Consider the following 27214-nt stretch of genomic DNA (forward strand, 5'->3'; position numbering starts at 1 on the left):
GCTTCTCCTGTGGGGAGTTAGTCCCCCTGTGAGGAACGTCCAGCCCAGCCGGGTGGGGAGACACAGCACGGCTCCTGAGCGGAAGCACCTGCCATAGCACGCTGGAAGCAGAGTGCTCCGGGGGTTGCACGGGGAGCCTGGGCAGAAGGAGGAGCAGAGGCTGCAAGGAGGAAGAGACCTAGAGATGGGCCTGTGGGTGGGATCCCAACAGGGCACTGGACCTTGGGGTGCTGAAGGGGCAGCTAAAATCTTGGCAGCTCACTAAATCCTCACCAGAATGCCAAGTGGATACACTCTTGCTTCCACTTTCAGAAGAGGAAATAAGGAGGAAAGGGAATGGGCAGACCACTGCTAGGACACCAAGAGCTGATCTTCCCAGTAACAGTGAGAGCATCACCACTCTCTGCCTCCCTGCTGTCCAGGGACCAGAGGCAGGTGGGGAGGGAGCGGATGAGAGGACAGAGAGCAGAGGGGAGGACGGGGGAGCAGAGGTTTCCAAGAAATAAATTTTAAAGGACCCACCCAACCTCAGAATGAAACTCTGAGGATATTCTGGGATATCTGAGGATATTTCTAGGATATTCTGAAGTATTTTTTTAAAACATTACCTATCTGTCAAAGTTGTGACTTACTGACTTAGATTAGCAGAAGGTAGTGAAATGGATGAGACTGGCAGGAAATGAAGAAAATAAAGATTGTGTACAAAGTACCAGTGGTCACTGAAATTATATAGAAAAAAATAACATGAAAAGGAAAATATTAAGTAGCAAATGATGGTTGATTTAGAGATTCACACTTTCAAAAGGTGAGATTGCTTATGAAAAACTAACCCTTCTATCACTCATTCAGACTATACTTGCCTTACAAGGCTAGTTAATATCACTGCATTATTCTTCTTAAAGACCAAAAAACAAGTGGCAAAAGAACCGTCTTCCACTGTAGGTTTAGGAACCAGAAATGTCAGAAAGCATTTCCTCGTGGCTGACATCTTGACACCAACAGTTAACAGTAAACATGTATTGGATTACAGGCTCTACAGATGTAGGAATAGGCTTCAACTAAATGCTTCCATTGCTTTTTGTTGTCAAGTAGCTTATAGTCAAAGACTAAGAAAATAAGTCGGTCATGTCCTGGAGGCCTGCCTGTAAACCAAGTTCTAAAAAGGAAATGTTTAAAAGGATACTTTGCTTGAGGTAATAGAAACATGTAGCTAGTTAAGCACAAAGCAAAGACAGTTTAAATAATAACAAAGATCACAAGATGTTTAGTGTCTGCCTTTCGCTTTAAAGATAACATCACTGATCTACAGTCATGCGATGTTTTGCAGAATCTTGGTTCCTCAGCCCAGTTAGATCACCCGACCACAGTGAGGAAGGCTCCAGACAAGGTGACGTCAGGAACTAAATTAATCAGATGAAGGAAAACCACTGAAGCTTAGACAAGAGCTGACCAGTCAGAGTGATTAGTGTCGCCCCTAACCCTCAATCTTTGTCTTTAAACACCCATGACTAAAACCATCGGGTAGTTCAGGTTTTAATTGATAACTTCCTGTTCTCCTGGCTTGGTGTCCTGCCAATAAACTGCTTTAATTTCACCATGGCAAAATTCAGTGTCCAGAGTTCACAACTGCTGCATGTCAGATGGTCAGGCCCTTTTTAGGTTTGGTGGCATTCTTAACATTTCCCTCAACATTTGGGGGGCAACTTAATTTAATGGTACAGGATGGACGTTTCCATTGAATTCATGGGACTGTCCACAAGACTTCTGGATAAAGCAATCTGAGCATTCTCAGGCCGCCAGCTGGCACCTGCTGGCAGAATACTCACTCCTTTCTCCAAGCAGACCCAAGCCTCTTAGGTCTGCCTGCTGCTGTGTCCTTCATACACCTCCTCCCACATTCAGGTTTTGAGTCCTGGGCCTCAGGTGTCTCCTGGTTGGGTGCTGACCATTGCCAAGCTGTGAAGTCTCTGAGGGTCTTCTGGCCATGGTGGCTGGGTAGCACCATCTATCTCCTTTTCAATGGGTCTCAAAGAGTTAAATGATGGCCACCTGCTCTTGTGCGGGCTACTGGCCCCTCAAGGGCAGTAGAGTCAAGTCTGACTAACAGAGCTGCTGGGTTCCTCCTTTCCAACTAAGCCCACTGATGTATCCAGTGGGGGGACTGGCAGCCTCTGAGACTCTGAATGGTGCGTGGCTGGTGCCAAGGTGTGGCTTGAGGGCCCTTCATATTTCTCTTAGGATAGGGCAACCGAAATGACCTCAGACAAAAGATTCAATGACAGCTAAATAATTAGCTTGCAGGAGAGAGGAAGAGGCATAAAACAATCTGAGCAGTGCTGGGTAGACCTGTTTCTGTTTGCCCACTCTGATGCTGAAAACATTACAAACCTAAAGGGCAGTTATGGCAACAGCAGCCAGGCCCATACACTGCTTTACACAGTGTTACAGTCTCCCTCCCACACAGACGATCACATCCCTTCTTAGAATGATGATCTGCTCTGCAGGCTAAGAAACATTGGGGACAGGGCGCTTCGTGCCTCTAAATGATTTCAGATGTTGGATTTCAGATTTCAATATTGCTAAACTACGGAAAAATCATTGTGAGTACAACACCAACAGCATAAAAATCCTGGAGGACCAATGAGCTATAGACCATTCCTTCTGCTTGTGAGAATGGTGTTCTACCCCTCTGAGTCCTAAGAGTTGGAAAAACTGCTGGAGACATCTAGTCACTCTCCTACCAACGCAGGAAGCCTTACCGTAGATGTGGGGCCAATGCCCAGGGCCTGAATGAGTTATAAAGGGAAGGGAGGCAGGCCCTGGTGTTCCATCATTAATTACTCTCCATTTGTCTTAATATCATATATAATATTCCAGAGGTTTCTAAGAAAATTCAGTAATTTCTGCAGGTGGGACATTTCAATGAGATTTCTCGAGTTTCGCTAAATGGAAGGCCTTTCTTATGTGTAAGAAAGGCAACCATAACTGACTTATGATGGCATTCCCTTTCAGTTGTGCTGAGGCAATAGTTGTGAGCATTGTTGGAGCCCACAGCATTTTACAAAATTTTGAATTCAACTTCTGAACCAGCTTTCCATCTTGAAACAAACTGGTACCCACAGAGCTTTCAAATGGACTTGGCATTCTGTAATGAAGAAAGACTCTCAACAATATTTACTGGCTACCAAAGACATTGTATACATTTCGAGACGATAGAGACAAATGCTTTAAATAATAATATTTTCCCATGTAGTTTTCTAACATAGCAGCACCAAAGGAAATCAAGATAGTTTAAAAATACTACTAACAAAATTCTTGAGGGAGTGAAGTTGCAAAGGAGAAAAACCTGTCTGTGGTCAGATATTAATATGATCAGTGTCATCGTCATAAATCAACTCCTCATGATGCAAAATGACTTGATGATGGGAAGTCGACAGAGGCAATGACCACAGTCCATAGGGAGAAGGTACAGGAAGCTCTCCTGTCATTTTTGTGAATATTTGTTACATTATGGTCAAGTATGAAAAAATTGGAGTCACCTGGATGTCAATATTGCCCTGAAATACTGAGAGTTACGAAAGCGGAACGCTTTGTGTGATGGATGTTGAATGGCAGCCAAAGTCTGGGTCGTTGGTCATCCTTTTCCTGTGTATTTATTTCAATAACAATTCTACTTAAGGAAGGAATATCTATTGATCACCTCCTTTATGCCTGACCCTTTGCACATCATTTTTTCAGGATCGTGATTTACCTGTGAAGGGGTTTCTGTTCATCTTCAAGTGAGGTGCCTGAGGCTCGGGGAGGTTTCTGCCTGCCCAGCAGGGAAGCGAGCCCAGGGGAGGGATGGTGTCGAGCCCTGCCTCTGCCTCCAGGCCCCCGGCTTTATCCTAACCCCACCCAGAAGAAGAGTGGTGAAGCGGGGTCATGTATTGGGCTCCTAAACCTTGTCCCCAGCAATTCTGGCCCTGGCCTTCACAGCTAGCTGGAGTTCTTCACCTGGGGTCCACAGACCCCCAAGGATGTATAAACTTGGGTGGGGAAAATGTCTTTACTTTCATTAACTCCTAACTGCACTTTAGCACCTCCTTTAATTATAATGGAAAGTGACAAACTACAGCGGTATCAGCAATGCCTTGACTTTGTCACCAATAGAGAAATTTCAGATTTTAAAAAAATCACATTACAGTTGTAGATATCTTGAAATGTCGCCCGTACTTGTTACTATGTCTAATTAGGAGAGTTGTTGGACCTGTCTCTAGATCTTGAAATTGAATAAAGATATACTTTTTGATTTCATATTTTAGTTCATGATGTTTTTAAGAAATACTATAATTGTATTTTAGTACACAGTAGTCCCCCCTACCCATGGGGAGTATGTTCTGACACCCCCAGTGGACGCCTGAAACTGAATAGTACTAAAGCCTATACAGGCTATAATTTTTCCTATACATCCATAGCTATGATGAAGTTTAATGTATATATTAGGCACAGTAAGCGGTTAACAGTGATAACTAATAATAAAATGGAACAACTATAACAATATACTGAAATAACTGTTATGTAGATGTAGTCTTGCTCACTGTATCTTATTGTACTCTATTCTCTTTTTCACTCAAAGGGAGCAATTTATGGCACCTTTCCGGCACGTCTGAGTTGCCAGCATCACCACCCTCGCACTCTGGGGACATTTTCAGTCAGGGCGACTTGAACACAAGCACTTAGGACATCAGGACAGCTGATTTGATGCCCAGGATGGCTACTGAGTGACTGTCCACCTACAGCAATGGAGACTGAAGACAAAGGGATGACTCATGAGCCAGGTGTGAGGGAGGGGGATGGAGCAAGGTTTCATCTCGCTGCTCAGAACCGCACACAATATAAAACTTATGAATTGTGCATTTCTGGAATTTTCCATGTAATATTTTCAGATTGAGGTTGACTGCAACTGTGAATAAGGGCGAACTACTATAACTACATTTTTCTTGGAAAATCTATGAATTTTATCTTATGCATTTGAAAACATTGCTCTGAGGAGGAGGCCACAGGTGTCCCAGATGTCTGGGGGCTGTGCAGTCCTCCACGTGGGCTTGTGGGGGCCAGAGGTGGCAGGGAGGGGCTCTGGGGCCTCCTGTTCCTCTCAGAGTGATCTTCAAGAATAACCAACAAGATGCCTCCTTCTCTCTTATCTACGAAAAGGCAGATGCCAGGATCCTCTTTTAAGTAGAATTACTAACAATAAATCACCTTAATTCAATCCAGCAGCATTCAAAGTCACTTGTTATTAGATTAGTTTTATTTATAAATGGAAATTATTTTAAGTTTTACGTAATTTTACTGGTTAATCCTGCAGTTAGAGAAACGATCTTTTATGAGCTCTCCAAGATTTTTCCAAAATATACATTAAAAATTAATCAAAGGGAAAACAAGCAGGTCTGTGAGGGGTGGGATGGCAGCGGCCACCCAGGGCAGCTCCTCTGCATCAGCTTCGGGCAGTCTTCGCGCTGGACGGGCTGGACGCAGGGGTTTCCCCCCCAAAGGGCCCTGCCTGGAGCTTGGCTGGGCTCTGCCTTCCCCAGTCCCAGCTGCAGGGCGGCTCTGGCCCCAGGGGAGAGTTCTCGCACCACACACGGGCAACACAAGAAGCTTCTCTGAGAAACCGTCCCCTTCTCACAAAGTGAGATTGAATAAGTTATGATTGATTTAGTATTTTGTTGACTTTTTAAAAGTGACATTTTAAAGGCTCACAACAAGTCAGCTAGCTACAGTTAATTTAAGCTTGTAACAAATTCAGTTGAAGTTTCCTCCACGATATTTCTACTTTTCTCTGGTTGGGAAGCGGAGTGAAAGAGGGCATGTCATAAAATGCAAAGATGTCAGCACAGATACACCCTTGCCGCAATTTGTATTCATTTTGTACAATTACTTCCCATTCCTGACTGCTGTGTCCTGGGAAGCAAAGTGGGTGCCCAGCTTGACACACAAAATCGCCCTAATCACCCTCACATGTATCAGTAAGGCAACACTAATTGTTCTGATAATTATGTTCAACTTTATGCACTAGTAATAACTGCTTTCTATTATAACCAATAACAATCAATTCCATAGCTCCATGTTCTGAGGTTTGGAAGTATATGAATTTCAGGATCAAAAAGTGGCAAGCACCCCCTTAACAATATTTGTCTGGAAATTCTTCCTTCAATTTCCAAGTGAGAGGAATATACTTCAAGTATAATCATTCTCATCAAAGAACTCTTAATTAAAAAATATTGAGAATCCTTGCCAAATATTGTGACAGAGAATTAGTAACTAGTTTACAGAAATTATTTTTTAAAGAAGGAATGTCTCCAATCTGAGTGGTTTCCACCAATATAACCATTATGTTAAAAAAGTGTTTCTTTCTTGAGTTATTTTCAGAATCTTTAAAATGCCTTTCCTTTTTGTGTATTGAAGAAATAAAGCCGCAATAATTATCTTTCCCTTACAGTTTGAAAGAAATAAGATATTATTCCATTTTGCATAATAGAAACAACAGCTTATGGTGAATTTGAACCATTCTAGGTATCCAGCTTTGCTGATAACTCAGTGCCGTGTTAGACTGGATGGATACATGATCTCTTCCCTTGTGGGTCAATTCTGGGTGTTGCAGCAAACCCAAGAACAGTATCACTGCCCAGGCTCCCCTAAGGTGCACAGGGGCCCCAGGGTACAACCAAGCTGCATGTGCTACTTGGAGGGCTGGCTTCCACTTGCCAGTCCCACAGCCCATCAGAACTAGGTGGCCCTGGCACTGGACTGTTTCGTGGAAACTCAGCTGTGTCCTTTACCAGCCATGTGCTTTGGGCATGCCTCAGTTTCCTCCTCCATAAGATGGGAATAGCAGTAGCACTCATCTCATAGTCTGCTGCAACGATTTAACCGAATGACCCATAAAGCATTTTGCACAGTACATGATAACATTCACCATCTGATGTCACACTGCAAGAGGGGTCAAAGCTAAAGCATGGGGAGTGTGCTCAGACCAGTGATCTCGGAACACATACATTTTTTTTTTTTGCACAAATGATGTGCTGGGCATTGTTCGAGGGGAAGGGGAAATATCATTTAAATATGTAAATGCAATATAGCAGGATAAGAATAGAAATGAACGTCTTCCAGAATATGCAGCGGTGGTTCAGAGCAGGGAGCCATTGCTTTATTGCAGGAGTGGTTGAGGAGCTGTTCGCAGAGGGGTTGGAGTATCTCGGCAGGGTTTGAAGGATGGTCAGGGGCTCCCCCAGTGTATGGGGGGAAAGGGCTTTCCAGGTGGGCACACCTGTGAGCTAAGCAGGGGTGGAGAGAACCAGCTAGTGTGTGTTCTATGGCTGGAAGGGATTGGTGGGAGAGGGACCTCTGTGGAGGACACTGTGGTGCTGGAGTGCCACTGTGGGTGGGCAGCACTGGGGGCTTGGGGTCTGTGCTGTCAGGGTCACAGTCAAGGTGTGAGAGTGCCAGGTCTGCATTTTAGAGGAACAAGGACAATGGCAGTAGGAAGGATGGAAGGAGGCGGAGAGACAGCATGGGGCAGTGCAGAAGTCCAAGTGGAGGTCACAGCATCTACTGAGGCAGGAGCAAAGGGCAGACGGAAAAAGCTGGGCTAGACAATCACGGATGGAAGAGTCCCCATTAAACCTGCTCCCTGCTTGTGCCTAGACCTGCTGGGTGGGGACAACCTCACTCGGTCCCCACGTGGACCCCTCCTCTTTCGGTCCTTTGCCACGTCATTGGTCCCAGATCTGCTTCATCCCCTGACTTTCTCATTCTAGGGTCTTTGGTCCTCCTGTTCAGCTCACCTTGTTTCTTCTTGGCCTCCCCAAAGTAGCCGGCCTGAGAGATGGCCAAGAGGATGAAATGCCACACGAAATGGGAGTCACCCTGGGAATGCCAAGGGTGATGTGGCTGTAGCACACAAGTCACGCTAGGCCCTCAGCAAATGGGTGCTGAACGTGAATGAATATATGAATGAATGAAATGTGTGACAATGGGGAAAAAAAAGGAACAAAACCTTATCTAGTTTGCTGACTCCCTGGTAGGAAAGCATAGCCATTACTAGAAATATTTCTGCTCTTACAACAACTGCTTTGTGTGTTTTGAAAAACGCCTGATCTTTCCATTTATTAGCAACAAAACAGTGTTCAAAACTAGGCCAGCCCCCAACATCAGAGGTAAGTCTCTGGGAGTCTCTAGAGTCAAGTTCCCTCTGGGAAAGTCATACAGAAGTTTGAAGATGCTGCGGGCCCCAGGACCCCACCTCTCCCAAGCCCCCAGTGCACACACAGCCCACATATATTAAAAAACTGCACTTACCTAAATATCGAGCAAAATATAACTGCAAAGCTTCCTGCCATGTCAAAGACACACGAATGGGCTTGCATTATCGCCACTGGAGAGGCATTCCTGGGTGTCAGGCACTTTATGTGTCTCTAGTCATCCCTGTGTGCCTAGCGCTCCACACCTGCGCCGTGCGAATTAGCTGACTGTGCACAGTTCTGCGTGGTCCATACTCGAGTGCTCCCAGCTGTGTCTAGTGAGGAGTGAGTGACCATCTTGAGCACATGGCCTTTTGCAGGGTTCATACCCCGTCTTGGTCTGCACGTGCTGTCTAGGGAGGAAGGACTTGGATTCATGATGGCAGGGCTTCCAGGGGGCTCTGTTGGGGTTGACAGAGGGCACTGAACCCAATCAAGGTAAAAGGGGGGAGGTTGGGGCTTTGAGTACACCCACCGCCTCCTGAGGCTCCCTGCCGTGGCTGCCGGTGGGAGGATGCATCCCAGATGGGTGGACCTGGGAACGATGAATTACTGGTCCAGGTGGCTTTTCCCACACTGACTGCCCAGTAGAATCATACAGGAGCTTTTCCAACAAGCCTCTCCCAGGAAGTCTGAATCTCTGAGGTATGGCCCTGGCACTGGAATAATTTAAACGCTCCCCAGGGCATCGAAGTTACCATCAGGCGAGAACCACTGACAGAGAGGAAAGGAGTTACACCTGTCACCTCTCCTCCTCCCTCCTCACTACCTCATCACCGTAGCAAAATTCTAGGACTCAGATTTGAAGTGTGGCTCAAAGAGACCCCTGTCACTAGCTGTTTTTTTTTTTAAAGAAGAAAATAAATTAGCCATCCCCAATGTGGTACCCAGGACTGCCTTACTGAATTCACACACACCTGTTCCCGGGGGTGAGAAAGGGCACACTGGGTTGTGGCTCTCAGACTTTACAGTGAACTTCAACTTATTGTCCACCTTCACACCTTCCACTAACAAAAACAAACATAAGCCCCCAAACTATGCTGCTCCTTGAAAGGAAAAATAAACCTCTCACATCCCTAATATAAACCAGGAAATCAAACAGAAATGCATTTGCATCCTCTTCTTGCAAGTTTAGATTCTCAGAAGTTGACAACTTGGGGCCAAGGGAGTTGCTACTATTATTAACTGTCCCATCAGCCCTGGGAGGAGCGCAGTGCCAGGGAGCAGAGCTGCGGGGCTGCCAAGTTGGCGTGGGACTATTTTTAGGATGTAGAGTCCCGTCTGCATCCTCCTGCCTGCCCTACTTGATAGCAGAATGAGCTATTTTTTTTCCCTCTGAACAGTCAAGCACCTGGATACCTCAAGCCGAAGAGTCATCCTGGTGGGTAAATCTCTCCATCACCCACACATGGCACAGAACAAAACCACAGTGACTCACAGAACCCCTCCCCGGCAAGTCCACTCTGCTTGGGTGAGCACACGCGCAACCCACCCCAGGTTATCATCATTTCCGCTCCAGGTTCTCCAGCCTCCCTCTCAAGGGGCTGCCATGTCTCTGTCCCAAGGTGCACTCCAGGTTGGCCCTCCTCACCTTCCTCAGTGTCTCTGTGTTCACATGATTGCCTTCACTTATGTTACTTGGCAAACCAGCACAGCCTCTAGAGAAACAAGAGGTTAAATTGCTTAAGGAGTTCCTGTTTGGACTCCTTCTGGGCTGCACTGTGTCCCAACAAAATTCACATTGGAGTCCTACCCCCAGCACCTCAGAATTTGGAGGCAATCAAGTGAAACTGGGGTGATTAGGGTAGGCCCTAATCCAATATGACCGGAGTCCTTATGAGAAGAGATTAGGACACAAATAGAAGGAAGAGATGTGAAGCGAAACAGGGAGAGGACAGCCATCTACACGCCAAGGAGAGGCCTGGAGCAGCATCTCTGTCTCACCCCGGGAAGGGACCAACCCTTCATCTCAGACTTTTGCCCTCCAGAACTGAGACGCTACATTTCTGCTGGTTAAGGCTGTCAGTCTGTGCTATTTTGTTCCAGCAGCTCCAGCAAACTAGTACAGGGCTTTTAAAGCATGTGTCAGTTATAATAGTTTAGATCCTGTACATCTTAGGAACCCAAAGTGCTGTCCATCTTCACCGCTTTTTTTGATAAGACCTGAAATGTTGCAGTCATAAGTAAAATGCTGTTTCTAGGCCTCATACTTTGGAAAAAGTTTGGAAGATGACTTTGTGTGGGTGTGCGTGTGTGCTCACACACACGATTACCTGTGCCACCATTGGTACAGCCCCCTTTAAGGCCTAACGTGAACCTTGGAGAAGCACTCTACAACCAAAGCTGACCTGTAGAGCCCTTTACCTCCTCATCACATTCTGGCGAGTGGCCACATCTGCCAGTTTTCTTTACGCATAAGCCCCAGGAACTCGTGCTGTCTGTCCGGCAAATGCAACCATCCTGGCACCCCTGACCAAGTTTTAGTTCAAACGCTAAGATCCGAGGCTGTGTCAGTGTTGTTGTTCTCAGTCTTCTGCTGACAGCTGGCTGCACATGTGTGTTGTGTGGACACAAAGGCTTATGGCACAGGTCACAGATCAGAGGACTGCCTGGAGAGTGCAGTGTCCTTGGGTGGGCGGGCTCGACTGCCATTCCTGACAGCTTTTGCTCGGGTGGGTTGATTTTCACAGCCTTGCCTCTCATTGCTGGTCTTGTATTAATGTCACTTAACTGTGTGGAGTGGCAGTTACCTCACCTGTACGGTGACCATCAAAACAGTAGAACCAAGTGATAGTCTCAGTGCTTAGCTGGCCCAGAACACGCCCCAGACAGAGCACACAGATGTTGGCCACTGCTGATATTACTATGACCATCTTTACGGTGGGCCCAGTCCTGCGGTTGGCTCTGAGGGGATAGAGGAGTGCCATCTGGTCCCCTGCCCCTGGCCATGTCTGGCTAATGAAAAGGGGGACACTTGGGAGGTGAGCAGGTATGGAAACAGAACCCTGAATTAGTAGTCCCTCAAGTGGCTTTGGGGGACGCTTCTACTCATACAGCTGCAAGAAGAGGGTCTCTTTCCAGTCCTCCAGTTATCCCAGACTCCACACCCAGAGGACAGACCAGTGAGCTCCGAGCACTTTGGGCAGGACCCTCCAGTGGCAGGGTCACAGGCTCTGTCCACGGTGGTTTCTACCTGAGGCTGCCTGCTAGGTGCAAGCACTATGCTGACAGTGCACCTGATGTTAGTTTTAAGACAAACTGCTAACATTTGGATGTCGAAAGTCCTGTATGGGAGCTGTGGACTGTCTCCTTTGGGTTCAGTAAATGACAAAGGGTGTAAGTAATGACTGAAACTTTGAACTCAGCCACCAGTTCATTTAAAAAGTACAGGGATTTTCATCCAATTGTCCAGAAGCAAAAGAGTCCCCTAAAGTGTTTCTATTAGTCAAAAGAGGCTTTGTCCCGGACAGGAGGCAAACACACCAGCACGTCACTGTCTCCACATGGAATGTAGTGCACAAGACATTCTCACTGACTGGACTGGAAGCAGCCACAGTCCCCGAGGCAGCGTACCAGAGATTCTGATGACATGGGCCGAAGAGTCAGGTACAGGTCTGGTGAGAGGACTGAGCTGATCCTACGTGAGAAACACCAACTTTTATTTTGTCCACAAAACAATTAAGTGGATCTGTTCACAATATTACCAACGAACCCCTTAATGTTAGTTTTCAATTTCTCTAAAGGTATAGGAACAAAATCAACTTGGTGCGTCCTCAGTTCAGAAAGTTAAGCTGAGCAATTACGAAAGGAAAAAAAAGGAGCCTTTTCTGACTTTAAGAAAAACTGAATCCTAAAAAGACATGCCAACAGATGGAGGAATGCACTAGAACGAATGATTCATTCTTTCAGAGTAATCACTCGTTTGATAGCAGTCCTGTTCCTCTTGGGACACAGAATCAGGTGTTCTGAGTGCCTTCCCAAAGCCTAGTCCCTTTTACTATGGAAATCACTTGGTAACTACAGTGCTGCAATGAGCAGTCTGCAGGTAGGGCGGGCGTTCCTAACGGTGGGAAAGGCGCAGTACTGCTCAGATTCCTGAACCGCCTTTGTGCACAGAATCCTGCAACATTATTGACTTCATTTTCTACTCTTGCATTGTGTTTCCAATAGTTTATGCACACCCTGCATTCCTTGCTTTTGGATGTTAAAGTCAGCATGGGAAACACAAAGAAATTGAATTGGTATTTAAAAAACTTGCTGAGTTCTCACCTTCATTTCAGATATTTTTTTGCACTAGAAATTAGGACAGGTAATATAACAATATGCTAGGTGGAGGGCCCTGAGTTCAATTGGGTAAGATTTTGAAATGAATAAATGAAATTTTATTGATAATTACTTTCATCACCTGAGGTCTCTAACTTGCAAGCTATATGCAAGACTCTCAATTTAAATACAAGGAAAAGGAATACAGATACAAGGGCATGCCTACTTTAACAGAAGTACATGGGCACTAACAGAACAATTATTCACAACATTAATGTAAACATGGAAAACACTTAACTTACTAAGACACATCCTTTAAAAAAGAACTTTCTTAGTTCTCATTTGAGATCTTTACTTTCCTGCATCTTTTAAAATGGAGGCTGCGGTCCAGGCGACCTCTAGGATCTTGTCCAAGTCTAAATTGGTGTGATCCTGTGATGCCATGAAATAAATGACATTTTCTCCCCCGATCCCAAAAGTCATCTTCACTGTGAAGAATGAAAAAAGGTAAGAGACTGCTCCAGCGACTTCTGATCAGCAATGATTTCAGAACCAAATAACAAACTCGTTTCTGTGAAACATTCTTCCACATCCTTTGTGTAAATTGTTTGAAAAACAAACTAAGACTCCCCTCTCCTCCCTGCGTCTTGGATCAACTCCCAGGCACCTTACATTAGAGCCAGCATTGAACGACAGAACTGCAGATTCCTCTGACGTTAATGAGTTAAACCTCGCTCAGTTAGACATGTCGACATGTCCCTCCAGACCTGTCACATTGATCCTATTCCTAACTCAGGAATTAAGTGGAACCTAAACCCCAGAAACGATACTCTAGCAGGAGACTTACTTGGTAACACCAGACCTCAGTCAAGAATTAAGTGCCCTTCACTGGAGGTAGGATGCTATTTGCTTGGTATCCCAGGGGCTCCAGCTCTAGTGAAATTGGCAGAACAAGCATTATTTGATTAGTGTGAAAGATCTTGCAGTGAAAGGGACAAAGGCAGGTGACAGGGGACTACTGATGGCTTCTGATATGCTGGCTGTAGAAAGACCAAATTGAGGCCATTCAGTCTTTTAAACGAAACAATTGTTCTTTGTACATCTAAAAGATGCCCATATGGAAATATGATTTTATTAAGTAATGTTTAATAACGTCTTGGGAAAACATCAGCCAACTCGAACACAATCAAGAGCACATAACGTGGGGAGATAAAACCTTCACGCGCCTGTCTGCAGCCAGGTGGGAGCGTATTTCAGGAAGTTTCATTCATTCTAGGCTCTCAAGTCCTATGGGGTTTCTTCTCAGTAGAGCTGCCATCTGGTGCAATAGGCGAGGGGACTCAGGCATCGAACTTGCCTCTTATTTAATAAAAATCTTAAGCTCTGATAAAGTATTTAACCACTGGGCACCAGGAGACCAAAGGAAGAAACAGGCCTGAAAGAGACCGAGGCCTTGAATATCTGTCTACCCCAGAGGTGAAGGTCCTGGAAGGGGCAGGTGCCAGGCATTTCCCTGGTAGGCTCTGGCCTTGTCCCTAAGGAAGCACTCACATCACATCTCTGCCTCACCAGTGAAATTTCTCAAGAGCAAAATTTTCACCTTTACCTTAGCTGCTGCTCAGGAAAAGCGTACAGGGTCAGGGAGCAGATTCACCAGCGCCGGCAGCCTCTGCAGAGCACACCACGGGGCAAGCACCCACCTGGGAAGTTGGGGAGGAAAGCTGTGTGTGTGTGTGTGTGTGTGTGTGTGTGTGTGTGTGTGTATGGTAGTAAACTAGGTTGGACATTTGGATACCTGGGTTGGACATCTGGACATTTGGATACCTGGGTTGGACATCTGGTACTAAACTAGGTTGGAGTTACACTTAAAGTTCCACCTTTACAGACATTATGGGGAAAGGAGATAAAAGAAGCAGGTGAGGGAATGGGAGAGGGAAGGAAGAGGAGAATGGAGGAGACTGGGGACGGAGAAGGGGGAAAGGCAGAGCGGGAGGCAGAGATGAGAGAGGCGGAGGGCAGGAGAGAGAGGAGTAGATGGGGGGATGGAGAAGAGGCTAGAGGACAGACGGGAGAAGGGTAGGGCTGAGGGACGACGGGGGGGGGGGTGGGTAAGTGGGAAAAGAGGTGGAGGAGAAAATGGAGAAGAGGGTAGGACGGGAAAGCATGAGGATTATGGAGAGACAAGGACAGAGTGAGCAAACCAGAGGAGACAGGTTGGGGGACAGAGAGAGACGAGCTGGAAAAGTAGGAAATGAAGATGAGGCTTCGGGAAAAGAAGCGGAGGCTCGGGGAAGTCTCTCGAGTCTCCGGGCTGGAGCCCCGCGCACAAGAGCAGCCCGAACTCGGAGCGAGACGGCCAGCCCCGCCAGCCCCGCCAGCCCAGCGGGTAGGATCGCGGGCGCCCGCCACAGCCCCTTCCCGCTTACCTGGCCCTTAACCAGGCTGGCAGCAAACTGGCGCATCACGGCCTCCACCGTGTAGGCGCTGGACCAGCCGCGGGGCGTGAGCAGCTCCATGCAGATGGCACCGCCGTCCAGCACGTAGCCGTTCTCCAGGCGCGGGCTGAGCACCCGCATGAAGGGCGGCGAGAAGGGAAAGTTGTCGGGGAAGGTGAGGTTGAGCAGGATGAACTCGGTGTTGGTCTCCTTCATGTCCTGCCACAGCACCGAGTCCTTGTCCACCTGGTGCAGCTTCACGTTCCAGTCGAAGAGGCTCTCGTCCACCAGCTCCACGGAGATGAAGCGGTCGCTGAGGCGCGCGATGTCCTGCAGCTCCTTCATGAGCCGCCGGCTGCGCACCTGCGTGCAGTGCTGCTGGCGCGCGGCGGGCACTAGGCTGCCGCCCGCCGCCGCTGCCGCCCCAGCAGGGCCCGGCCCCGCCCTGGCGCCCGCCGCCTGATCCCGGGGGCCCCCGGCGCCCGCCGCCCCGGCCGCCCCCGCTGCGGGCTGCGGCGGCTTGTCGCGCGGGGCCAGCTCCGGCGCGCGCTTGCCCTTGCCTTTGCCCGGCCCGGGGCTGGAGTCGCCCGCGCCCCCGGGGGGGTGCTGCTGCTGCTTGTGGCTGCTGCTCTTGGTGCCGCTCTTACCGCGCAGCGACGCGCTCTGCTGGCCGCCGCCGCCGCGATGGTTGTGGTGGTGCTTGGGGTCTTCGGTGTCCCGGTTGTGCAGGCGAATGAGCCCGATTTTGCGGAGCAGCGTGGCCATTTTAGGCTCGGCGCCGGCTCGGGGCTTCCCTCGGCTCCTGCCCCCGGAGCCCGACAGCCGAGGCGCGGGCGGCGGAGACGGGCCGACCACTCAGCGGGACGCTGCGCGGGTCACCCGGGGTGCCAGTGGTCGTGGCGCAGAGGAGCGGGCAGCAAGCGCGCTCTGCAGCTGCGGTATCGCTGCTGTCATATGACGGGGCCCGCTGTGGCTTGGGCTCCGGCCGCCCGGGGAGTGGAGGCCAGGAGGGTACGCGGCGTGGCAGGCTGTCCCCAGGCTGTTCCCTGGGCTCAGTCCCCGGAGCCCGATGTCTGCGGTCCTTTGTGCGCGGCCGCAGCCCGGGCTGGCCTGACGTCCGAGCGCAGCGCGGGTGCGCGCAGAGTCGCCCACAGAGCCCCTAGGGCAGGAAGGTGGCCGCTGCCTAGCGCGGTGCGCGCCCGCCGGGCCGTGCGGCGTTGGCGGCTACCGCGGGGCCCCGACCGCTGCCGCTCGCGTTGCCGCCGCCGCTGCGGCTGCTGACATTGCAGAGGCGGCTGCTCCGTCTGAGCCGAGCGCGGTGCGGAGGGGGCGGCTCTGCCGGCGGGGAGGGGAGACGCGGGGCGGAGCCGCGGGCTTGCCTGCGCCGTGCAGCCCCGCCGCCCTCCCGCTGCCCGTCTCCCGCGGCGACACGCACTCGGCCGCTGGGGGGAGACAGCGGTGCGCAGGGCTGGCGGCGTGCGGGCAGTGGGGTCTCAGCACGCGAGGCTTAACAGCTCGAAGAAGCGGGGGCGAGGGAGGGGCTGAAGAAGGGACGTGTGAGAGCGGTAATAGGGTTGTCACAGACTCGAGTTCTCCTCGCCAGTATCCGCGCGCGCTGCGACCTCCCACCCCTTCGCCCGGCCGGAGCCACCTGCCTCACTTAACCTCGTTAGAATAATCCGAAAGGGAAGAGGTTCGGGGAAGCCCGCAAAGCAGCCCGATTACTGATTCCCTGGCACCAGATGGACTCGATGTCCTGGACGGCCGTCCTGATCCGTCAGGGGCCGGGACTAGGGGGACGCTTTCATAAAGACGGATCAAAGAATCCTGGCCAGGGGTGGAGGATGTGGAATCGCGCCCGCCGCAATCTCCAGAAGTCCCTGCAGTTAACCTTAAAGGGTTAGTGGTATGCTAATTAATTCCTCTGCCCGGGTGGGCTCCTCTGTGGTCCCGCAAGCAGGAAGGTTCCTGCGTTTTGTAAAGGGGTCCCGGGAGGAGGCGACCGCCAAGCACTGGCTTCTGATTCCTTTCCAAAAGGCTAGGCGGAAACGAGTCCAACGCTGGCGCCTGCAGACGCTCAGGGCGCCGAACAGGCCCCTCTGAGACGCTCGAGTCCTGGGTACCCCCGGCTGACCTCAGGACTGTCCGCGGAAGAGGAGAGCCTCCTTCGGCCTGGATGCTTCCCTTCTTCCGCTCCCTTTCTGTCTTTAACCCTTGAAACTTATTTTTATCCGTGAAAATTTCAAGTAAAATGCACGTTCAGAGAGCATCGGAAGCTGAAACAACCTGGGGACTGGCGAAGCTTCCGTGCTTGCGGGAAGCGTGCTGCCATGCCGGGTGTAGTGTGTTCGGTCAAGCTCCGCGATGGTGAGAGGCAGAGGTAACCTGTGAAATACAGGAACAATTACCATGTACACCTGAATGGCTCAGGGTTCTAAACTTCACCGCTGTACCTGGTTGGATTTCAACTTGGGAAGCCCCTAAGTTTATCAGCAGAGTGTGTTCATTCTGCTGTCACCACGATTTTTTAAAACCGCCTTGATCATTTTCACTTTTTCCAATTTATTACAGATTTTCGCTGTGAAAAATGACTCATTAGGCCACTGTGGACACCAGTACGGGCCTGGGGTTTGGTTTTCCGGGTTGCCCGCTGGGAGAGTCAGGTGTCAGCGTAAGCCTCTCGAGCTGTGGCAGGCACGAAGGAGGCACCTGCACCCTGCAGTGCTGTTCCCTGGAGAGGTGACCGAACACAAAGGTGCATTTTTACAGAGGCTGTCTTCAAGTGGGTGGAACTGGGCAGTGCAGTGGGCCCCTGCGAGACCGATGGCTGGTGGTGGAGTCCCAGCTGCAACTGCCTGCAAGTCTGTTTGTCTGGGTCTCCTGGGCTTTTTCCAAGGCTTTGCTCTTATCTAGCTCTATTTTAAAAAGATAGGTTGAGAAGGAAGATGAAAATGTCTGTCTCTTAAGGACTGGGTTCATTTAACCCAGGGGAAGAAGGGTATGGGAAGGTCCCATTTTATTAGTGAAGAAACTGAGTTTTGTAGAGGCTCAGCAGCTGACCCAGCTCAGGGGTGTACCTGGACCAGCTGCCTCAGCACACTGCATGAGTGGGTCTGTGACCTGGTAGGGCCATCAGCCCTAGTCCCCAAGGTGGAGGTGAGAAAGCCTCCTCAGGTGTGAGGATCGATGCCACAGAGCCAGCTGACCTTGGGTGAGTCTCAGGGGTCTCACCTGGTGTGGTTTAACTGAAATCTGGAGGAGCTGTTTATAAGGCCTTTATTTTTGAATGGAAATATTGCTAGGGTGATAACATAATTTATTGTCTGAATGCAGATTTTTTCTGAGGATAAAAGAGCCACAATTAATAATGATGCTGGGACCAGAAGCCAAAGCAGGACAGACCAATGCAGGAGATGGGGGTCATCTTACTGTTCGTGTATCTGTCACACGGAATCTCTGGTCATCTCTTTAAAGGACTAAAGCTGCATGTTATTTAAAAATCATAAATAACCATATGTTACAATCAGAGGGGAAGTGTTTAGTAAATGACACCTAATCCACTTGAGGATATATTATGCAGCAATAATTTTATAGTTATAACATATTTATATAGCAAATGAAAATATTTACAACCTACATAATAATTTTGGGTGGGAAGGCAGAGTGCAAAATTATATCCACACTGTGGCTGCAACTACATAAAACTATGTGTAGGAAAAAAGACTAGAAGGAAAAAAATTTAAATGGTAATAGTTACAATGTCAGTTTATTCTCTTCTCAGCCCTCTAGCCCAGCGATTTCCACCCGGTGCACCGTGGCACCCTGGTGTGCTGCGAGAAGTTTTTAGAAAGTGTACCGCCTGACTATTTAGTCAGGGGCACTGACCTCTTTTCCCTTGGTTGTCCAATAAAAAGTGACAATCTAACACAACAATACAACAAGAAGTCAACAAAACAGTAGCCATCTGGTGTGAATCAATCAACATTATACCCATTTTTTTGTCAGTAGGGCAGAATTACATTTTTGGCGAGCTACAGAATTTTTTAAAATTTTAAAAAACATTTTTAAGTGTTATTTCTTTTTTAAAAAATTTTTAAAAGACTTTATTTATTTATTTTTAGAGAGGGAAGGGAGGGAGAATGAGAGAGAGAGAGACATCAATGCGTGGTTGCTGGGGACGGTGACCTGCAACCCCGGCATGTGCCCTGACTGGGAATCGAACCTGTGATGCTTTGGTTCACAGCCCGCGCTCAATCCTCTGAGCTGCACCAGCCAGGAGAGTCACAGAATTTCAGTAATCAGTTTATGTGGCATGAGGTGAAAATCACTGCTCTAGCTCATGGACCTAAACCTTTGCTTCAGTGACGTAATGGTAGGGCAGGGTGGGGAGAGGAGCCTGTGTGGTTCCTAAATCCGCCTCCTTCTCCTGTCCCAGGAGATTCTAGAAAGTTTCAGCTCACTAGCCCAACAAAGTGTAGCAGCTGCATTTTGTTGCTACAGTTATTCTCTTCTACTTGATCTTCAAGTACCCTGAAAAGGAATATATTACAGTTATGATGAAAAAAATTTGTTAGCAAATTTAAAAAATTAGCTTATTGAACATTACATTTACATTAGGACAGACGAATTGAGAACATTTAGTTAAATAAAAGAATCTCTAGGGACAGCAGTGGGTCTCTGGCTCTGCCTCGGTTCACAAGCAATGATGAGGTGGGGAGCGGGATGATTATTGAATGTCTGCAGAGGACCCTGGGCCAATCTGCCAAGAAAGGTAGAAAGGGAGGGAGGAGGGGACTCCGGTTATCACAACTGCTGATTGTCTGGGGAACTGCACTGTAACTGCCAGTGACGCTCCCAAGAGCATTTGAATCAGGGGCCAGCTGTCTCCAGGGGATGTTTTTGTAAAAAGACGCAGATCTGAGGTTCACTCGTTTATTCTCTGCCTCAAAGGACAGTTTCCCCAATTGGCCCTGTTTCCTTGTGAGCCCCAATCTCATAGGGTCACCAAGGCATCAACCAGACCGCCTCAAAAGACCTGCCCTCAACTCATGTACATTGTTTATTCTTCTGAATGAAGGTGTTAAGATCACAGTCAAAATGAAAAAATAAAACAAAACATTTTCTGCCAAAAGAATTCACTGCAGAGCAGTATAGTGTGGCTGTCTGATATTATCAGGTCACATAACGTATTATGCCATTCATGTATTGATCATCAAAGCTAGCCCGTAGAAGACACTTGCCATATTTCAAATGCCTTCCCAAGCAATCTTTATAACAACTCTAGTTCGGTAGGTGCCATGTTTATCTCTGCTTTAGGTATGAGTAAACCAAGGCACCAGAGTCAGCAGAGCCTGGTTTCCAACCCAGACATCTTTGGTCCAGATGGTGCTGTTACCATTGCTCTGTGAACACCTACTGCATACAGTCACTATGGAGACAGCAGTGGAGGAAGTCCCATCCTCCTGGAGCAGAGGTTCTCACAGGAGGACATCCTTAGCACCCTCAAAAAGCTCCATAGAAAGATGGAGACTTTCTACTCCAGAAGTAAGACTGCTCCAGCAGTTGCTAAAGGAAAGAGCTTGAAGACACAAAGAAACATTCCACACTCACATCTGCATTTTCTCAAGCCACACAATGCACACACACATGTTTTTTTGTTGTTTAATTGAAAAATCAACCTTTCATTTTACAGCACAGACATCTGAATTCACTGCAGTTAGGATCTTGCCAAAAGTCAACCAAGACGGGGTGGGAGAGGGAGCCCAGCACTGATGCCTTGTCTCAGGCTATCTTATCCTCATGGGGCCACACACCACAGGCGAAGAGCAGGAGAAAAGGAGGAGAGGGAGGAGAGGAAGGCCAGAGAAGGTAGAAGGAAAGAAGGTGAAGCATGAGGCAAGCACTGCTAATCTGAAATAACTAGTGAAGGACTTCCCCCTTATGTTTTGTCCACCAGCACTTTAGCACACCCTTTCTATGTTTGGAGAATTTTCCTCCTGTGGCAGATTGGATTTCCCAAAGCTGGCATATGTTGATCCCAACCCACATGTTCTTTTTACTACTGACTCTCGCTCTTCTCACAGAAAGATGGGTGCTGTGTTCCTTCCGATTGAGTCTGGACAGGTGGAGTTGTGAGTGCTCTGAACAACAGAGTAGGAGCTTGCAATGAAGTCATGTCTCTTCTGAGCCTGAGTCATTAGAAAAAGTAGGCTCTGAAGGCTTCCTCTCAGGGTAATTTAGCCACCATATTGTGTGGAAGCCCAAGCTGCTAAAAGAGGCCAGGTGGAGATTGTCCAGCCTTCAGCCCAGCCAAGGTCTTTGCAGACAGCTAGCAGCACCCACTGGACATATGTTGGGAACTGCCCTGACTGGTATCAGAAGCTGAAACCCCTGCCTAGGCTAAGGCTAAGGGAATGCCCTTGGAACCATAAGCCAGCAAGGAGACAAAAGCTTATCTCCCTGGCAGGAGCACTGCTTCATTCATAACTGAACCCCAAAGCTTGGTCGGTCAGCCAAAGATGGGTAAGATTCCCCAAGTGGGTAAGATCTAAGACAGACACGATCACTTGGGAGGCCCCCCAAAAGGACTTTGGGGGGCTGCAGCAAAAGGGGGTGATGGACCCTCGCTCCTCAGCTTTGACATAGCCTGAGTCCTCATCATCTGGGAGAAAATCTCCTTATCTCTTGGTTGCCTTAGTTCCCTTGCTCCACCTAGCCTGAAACAATGACAAGGTGGTGCAGCTCTGTGCTGAAAAGGGTGGATTCCCTGGGTGATCAGGCCTAAGAAAGAACACATAAATTCCTGTGAAACCTTTGTTTAGAATGCTCTCAGTTGAATGAGAGGGGTCCAAGGAGGAAGTTAGTTTGTTCCTCAAAGTCTTACAGCTCTTTGACCCCGACTCAAAATAGACTGGCAGAGTTCCTTGTTATCTATTGTTCCTTACTTCCCCCTAATGAGTACTGCACTTTACCTGAATTATTATGCAAAACAAGCCCAATAAAAGCAGGTTTGGATGGTAAATCGGCGTGCTCCCCACTAGAGGGGGTGGCCATTCTGTCCCTACTTCTCCACAGAAACTAGTCTGTCTCTGTGCATGTTTTTTTCTCATGTTTTCGTTGAGCCATCCACAGTGTTCTGTGATTACTGCTGGCTGGTGACCCACGCATCAGATATATGCATGAACTTGTCTTCAGATGATTCTCGTCTTCGCCTTTGAGACTTCTAGTTTAGGACCCAGACATTGGAGAGCAAAAATAGGCCATCCCAACTATGTCCTGACTGAGTTCCCCATCCAAAGAAACTTTGGAGATAAGAAAGAAGATTATTCATTTAGGCCATCACATTTTGGGACAATATGTTATGCAACAATAGATAATCAATACAGCTCCTGATGATTCTCCTTTCCTTGAAGCCAGAAGCTTGATTTCCTAGACTCCCTTGTGGCCAGTCTCAGGCATATGGTTTGGTCTTAGACAATCCAGCGAACCAGAGTGAAACTTCAGTTTACAAGGTGGAGGCCCAGTGAGAATGGGTCCTGTGAGTGCACCCAGTGGTCCAGCTTTCAGAGGCAGAAGCCACTCTTCCTGGGGCTTCGCAGCTCAGAGTGGATGGTTCTACCTACATGCTTGTGCCCTGGCTGGAACAAAAGGGTCTCCCTGGTGGTTCAGTGACATAATCTTGGTGTTTTTTCAGTTGTGTAGTCTTCAAATCAAATTTCTGAGGATCCTGGAAATTCTTCAAATGACATCTATCTATTCTTTTTGGTGGGTGAATGCTATTGTTTGTGAGCAAGAACTCTGGTTTATATGACTTCTAGCCAATGGAAACTGCCTTTGCTGGACCAGTGCCTGCACAGAGCCCCAGCTCCATGACATCTTTCCTTGTGTGCCATCCGCCACTCCGTAACTCACAGGGCCCTCTGCTGCTCCCGGTTCTCAAAGCCTTCCCTTCACTTTGCCATTCCTATACGAACCTGACTCAAGATGGCAAGAGGGTTTTATCTCCTTGCCAACTTGGATCAAGTAGTGGAAGCTGCCAGTGGTGTTTGGAAGGGTAAGTGTTGGATTGAGAAAAGAATGTGGACATTGATTAAGACTGTCTTCTGTAAGTGCTGGGTGAGCAGCATTCCGCATGTTGGGCTGTCTCTGACTTAACTGCAAGGATGCTGGAGGAAAACACCCTGGATACACTAATTCATGTGAAATTTTAAGTAATGCATAGCTCCCTAGGAGTATTTATATTTTACAATAATATACTTTGTATTAGTTACAGCACTGATGAGTTTGCCTTTAAAAAGTAATGTAAAGGCTCATTCAGAAGTTTATTTCTCTTGAATGCAACAGGCCAGGCACCACATGGCTTCCATGGTGGCTTTAGTTGCTGCTTTCTGCTCATTGTGGAAGTAACTATAACTAGAAGCCCTGGAAGTTACTGAATATACCACCCTTCCTCATCCCATTCCATACCCAGCTCCAAAGGTCTGGGAGATGTAGCTTTTGCTGGAAAGCAGGTGCCAGCTTAAATTCACTAGAAAGAAACAGGGGGTATGGACACTGGGGATCAGTTAGAAGTCCTCATCACACCTACTTTCTTCAGTGTTTTTTTTTAATAGCTCAGTTTAAGGGAGTAAAACTGTAAAGGGAAGGATTTCAGGTCACACACACACATGCAGTCTATATTAGGCACCTGGCCAGTTCTCCACTCTGCCCTTCAGTTTGGGACACAGGTTTCTACCAGCATAATTAACACTGTCTTGCAGTTCCTTTGGAATATGACTTTCTTCTATTGGGTGAGACATGACATTTGTCCCCTTGGGGTGAACTGGGCTCTGATTTGGTGCCCATGGGGAGTGGTAGGTGACTGCTGAGTCTTCCCTTGAAAGGCATTTTCCTTGGGTCAGGTAGTATGGGGTCTTCAGCCAAAGGAGACTGGTATTCTTATTCAGGTGAGGAGAAACTACTTCTGGCAAAGGATGCTCAGGGATTTTTGAGTGGTAGTTTTCTCAAAGCTTTCTGAGTCAACCCAAATGAAGTCATTTCAGTTGTCAGGGTGCTCCTTCTTTACAACTGATGCCCCAATTCACCAGAGGGCTGGCATAGCTGTGAATTCAATGCATTTTATAATTCTGCAAGCTCAAGCACCAGATTTTGGGACTGATTTTCAGCAGTACCAGTCCTGCAGCTCTAAGAGTTATGACAGTCTTTGGGGCCATTGTGGAGTGTTCTGCCTGCTCTGACTCTTCTTGAGCTGAGAGTTCCAGTCCCTGAGCTCGCCATGTGTCCTCTGCAAGCTCTCTCTCCACTGCAGTCAGAAGCTGCCGTCCTGTGCTTTGCCGTTATCATCATCACTCTCACCACAGTGGTCAAGGGCAGCGGTTATTTGCTGTCCCAAAGCTTCCCCCAGGCATGGCCTTCATCTCAAGGAACCACAGATGGTGCCAATCATAGAACTGTGATACTTCTCCTTTATACTAACTACCAATTCTCCACTTTCCACAGGCTTTGAGGCCATCAGTGTGCTCAAGGTCCAAGATGTTAAATAGTCATTCCAGTCTTCAAACCCACTCCCGATCCCAAGCCATGTACTAGTCAGGGTCCAGTCCATAACACACAGATATGCTAAATGTTTCCAAAGATAGATGGTTATTAAGGCACTGGAGTATTTGAAAAATAAAAGAAGAAACAGGGTGCTGAAGAAGTCAAAGGAGGGTTGTGCACCTCCCCTCACAGAGCTGGAGTGCAGGGGCCTATATCTGGAGCTGCTGTTGATGCTGGAATGGCACCATCCCCGGGGCCTGTCTCTGTCTGCAGCTGCTTCACCTCTGCTGCCACTGCAGTGACTGCCAGGGGCTAGCATGACATCTGAGCTCCTCTGTTCATTTATGACCTGCCGAAGTCAGAGGGTCCAATCCAACCTCAGGTCAGGGTGTGGACTAACCACCTGGAGGACCTGTGTGAACCATGACAGTCTCTGAAGGGTTCCTCTTGGGCTATACTTAGCTTTTGGAGCAGAGAAGAAAGGACCTGAGATGGCTTTTGTAATTATGGAATATAGATTTTCTCTGGCAGTTGAAGGAATGCTTGAGTGATGAGATGAGTCATGCATTCTTTTCTGAAGAAGAAACTGCTTGGTCCTAAAGAGATTTCCAGAGATAATAATCTAATTTTCCCTGTCCTTTTCATCTTTGCTCGAGGCAAAGACAGTTACTTTCCGGTTGTGTGGAAGTATGAAATGACAGTTGATATTGTATGTCAAGGTGGCATCTCTATTCAATGCCACCTTAAATATTAGGTCTAAATATAGGTCCAAAGAGAAAGAAAGGAAAGTCAGTTCTGCTTCCTGGCACAGCTGAGGGGTGGTGAGTGAAATATTATAATTAGTTGAAAGTGAGAACATGTCTTAGAGTTATCGTATGCATTTTTAAACTGTTAGACTATAATGGAATCTTTTGAACCTTTTTGCTGTTTATCTTAGCAGCGGTATAAAACAGTAAAGGTCACTCTGCTCTTATGGATTACCTGACACTTTATTCTAGAGGCTCACTGTCCGGTCACCTATCCACCAGGCAGAAATAGTTAACATGACCCCTGAGCCATGTACGCTAAGACAAAAAGCCCTGGAAGAGTTGGGAGCTGACTCAGACTGGCAAGTGTCACCGCCTCGTTATCTCTGCGGGCATGCTGTAGAACGAACAGGACGAAACATCTAGTCTTGTTTGTTGACTCAAGAGCTGGTTTTAATAGAGAGATAAGAGTCTGAGGCAAAGAGAAGGGATCATCACAATATCAGTGTGTGCTAAAACACATCATCTTTTCAAATATGAAAATGGGACACTTTAGTTATTTCCCGAAAGGGTCCATTTACTCCTAATGAATTACTCTGGATTTTTGATGTCATTGTGCTTGTGTATATTATAACCCACCCACATATCTCGTATGTCCAAAACACATAAATTTCTTGCACAAATGTTTATAATTAAAATTTATATTTTATACCAGATAAAGGACAAAATGAAACCCACACGTAGATTTAGAGGTACAGAGGCAACTGAGAGTCAGCAGCAGCAATCCAAAATTATCACTGCTGAAATAAATACTTGCTGGCTCAACCACCAGCATCATCAACATCTTGCTTCCATCCAGATAAACAAATACTCCCGCACCCTGGGATAATACGAGATTCTAGAGTCACGATGGGACAGTAACACCATGGCCCCTAATTACAGCCTCTGCGTTCCATCAAAATCATCAGCATGTGTGACACTGGCTTTCCCCCTCTTTTTTACCTAGGTAACACGAATTTAAGCTAAGCAAGAATTTAGCTTGTTATTCTCTACCCCCGGCCCTGCCTGTGTATTTAAAATAATTTTATGCCGAGTCTCTTATCCTCTGATTTTCTGTCAAAGGGGCTCTTGTACTTTGAGAATAAAACCCTTTCCTAAACCTCATATCACAGATTCTGAGAAAACATTTGAATTCAGTGACCCTATGGCATTGTAATGGTCTTGGCTGCCAAAAAGCAGTCACAACTCTTTCCAGTGTGGGACGGTCCGGGTGTCTGTCCCATACATTGTTTGTGCAGTCACATCCCTCCAGTCAGTGTGGGACTTCCCAGGCTGCCCAGACTGAGAGGCACTGAGAATCAGTCCCTGCCTGAGAAGCAAGTAGAGAGGATGGTGGTCACCATCCATCACTACAACCAGAACAACAGAATGACAACTCATGTGAGACTGCTGCCCCTCCCTGACTGCGGTGCCTGCCTTTCCACACAAGGGAAGCCGCACAGACTGTTTCTGGTGAGGCAGCATCACCTGTGGGGACCGCTTTGATCGGGACACAGCGTTTGCTATTTTAATACTCATTCCTGGATGAATTCGTTTATGCACATATTCAATCACTCAGTAAGAATGCATTCCCAAATGCTGTCCACTGACAGAGAACAGACAAAATTGTATCTCACATTGCTCTTGAAGATATTGGTTGTATATATTAAAATCTCTCCTTTTATTCTTCTAGCTTTGTTTCCTTCGATGGTAGTTCTTTGGCCAGGTTTGCTTTTTCTCTAACATTTGGTGGAGATGTATCTCTGTGAATATGTGATTGCACAGGAACACCTGCTCGCGCCCTGGGAGAGGCAGATCCTGAATATCTGGTGTTTCGTGACTGAGGATGAGGAGCACAGTTTCACGGTGACTGAAGGCGAGCTGGTCATCTGGGTGAGCAGCCCCCATT

At 47.8% G+C, this 27214-nt stretch overlaps 1 protein-coding gene across 1 annotated transcript in view; it reads right to left on the minus strand.

The window, feature by feature from the left end:
* The window catches only part of UBE2QL1 (ubiquitin conjugating enzyme E2 Q family like 1), a 44121-nt gene extending 27790 nt beyond the window's left edge, over nucleotides 1-16331 (minus strand). Inside the window, exon 1 of the mRNA XM_028530864.2 lies at nucleotides 14975-16331. Coding sequence (XP_028386665.1) covers nucleotides 14975-15748 — 774 coding nt within the window. The 5' untranslated portion in view covers nucleotides 15749-16331. The remainder of the gene's footprint in view (nucleotides 1-14974) is intronic.
* Between the last annotated feature and the right edge of the window lie 10883 nt (nucleotides 16332-27214).

The sequence above is a fragment of the Phyllostomus discolor genome, chromosome 3 (assembly GCF_004126475.2).
Source record: "Phyllostomus discolor isolate MPI-MPIP mPhyDis1 chromosome 3, mPhyDis1.pri.v3, whole genome shotgun sequence".
Classification (NCBI taxonomy): domain Eukaryota; kingdom Metazoa; phylum Chordata; class Mammalia; order Chiroptera; family Phyllostomidae; genus Phyllostomus; species Phyllostomus discolor.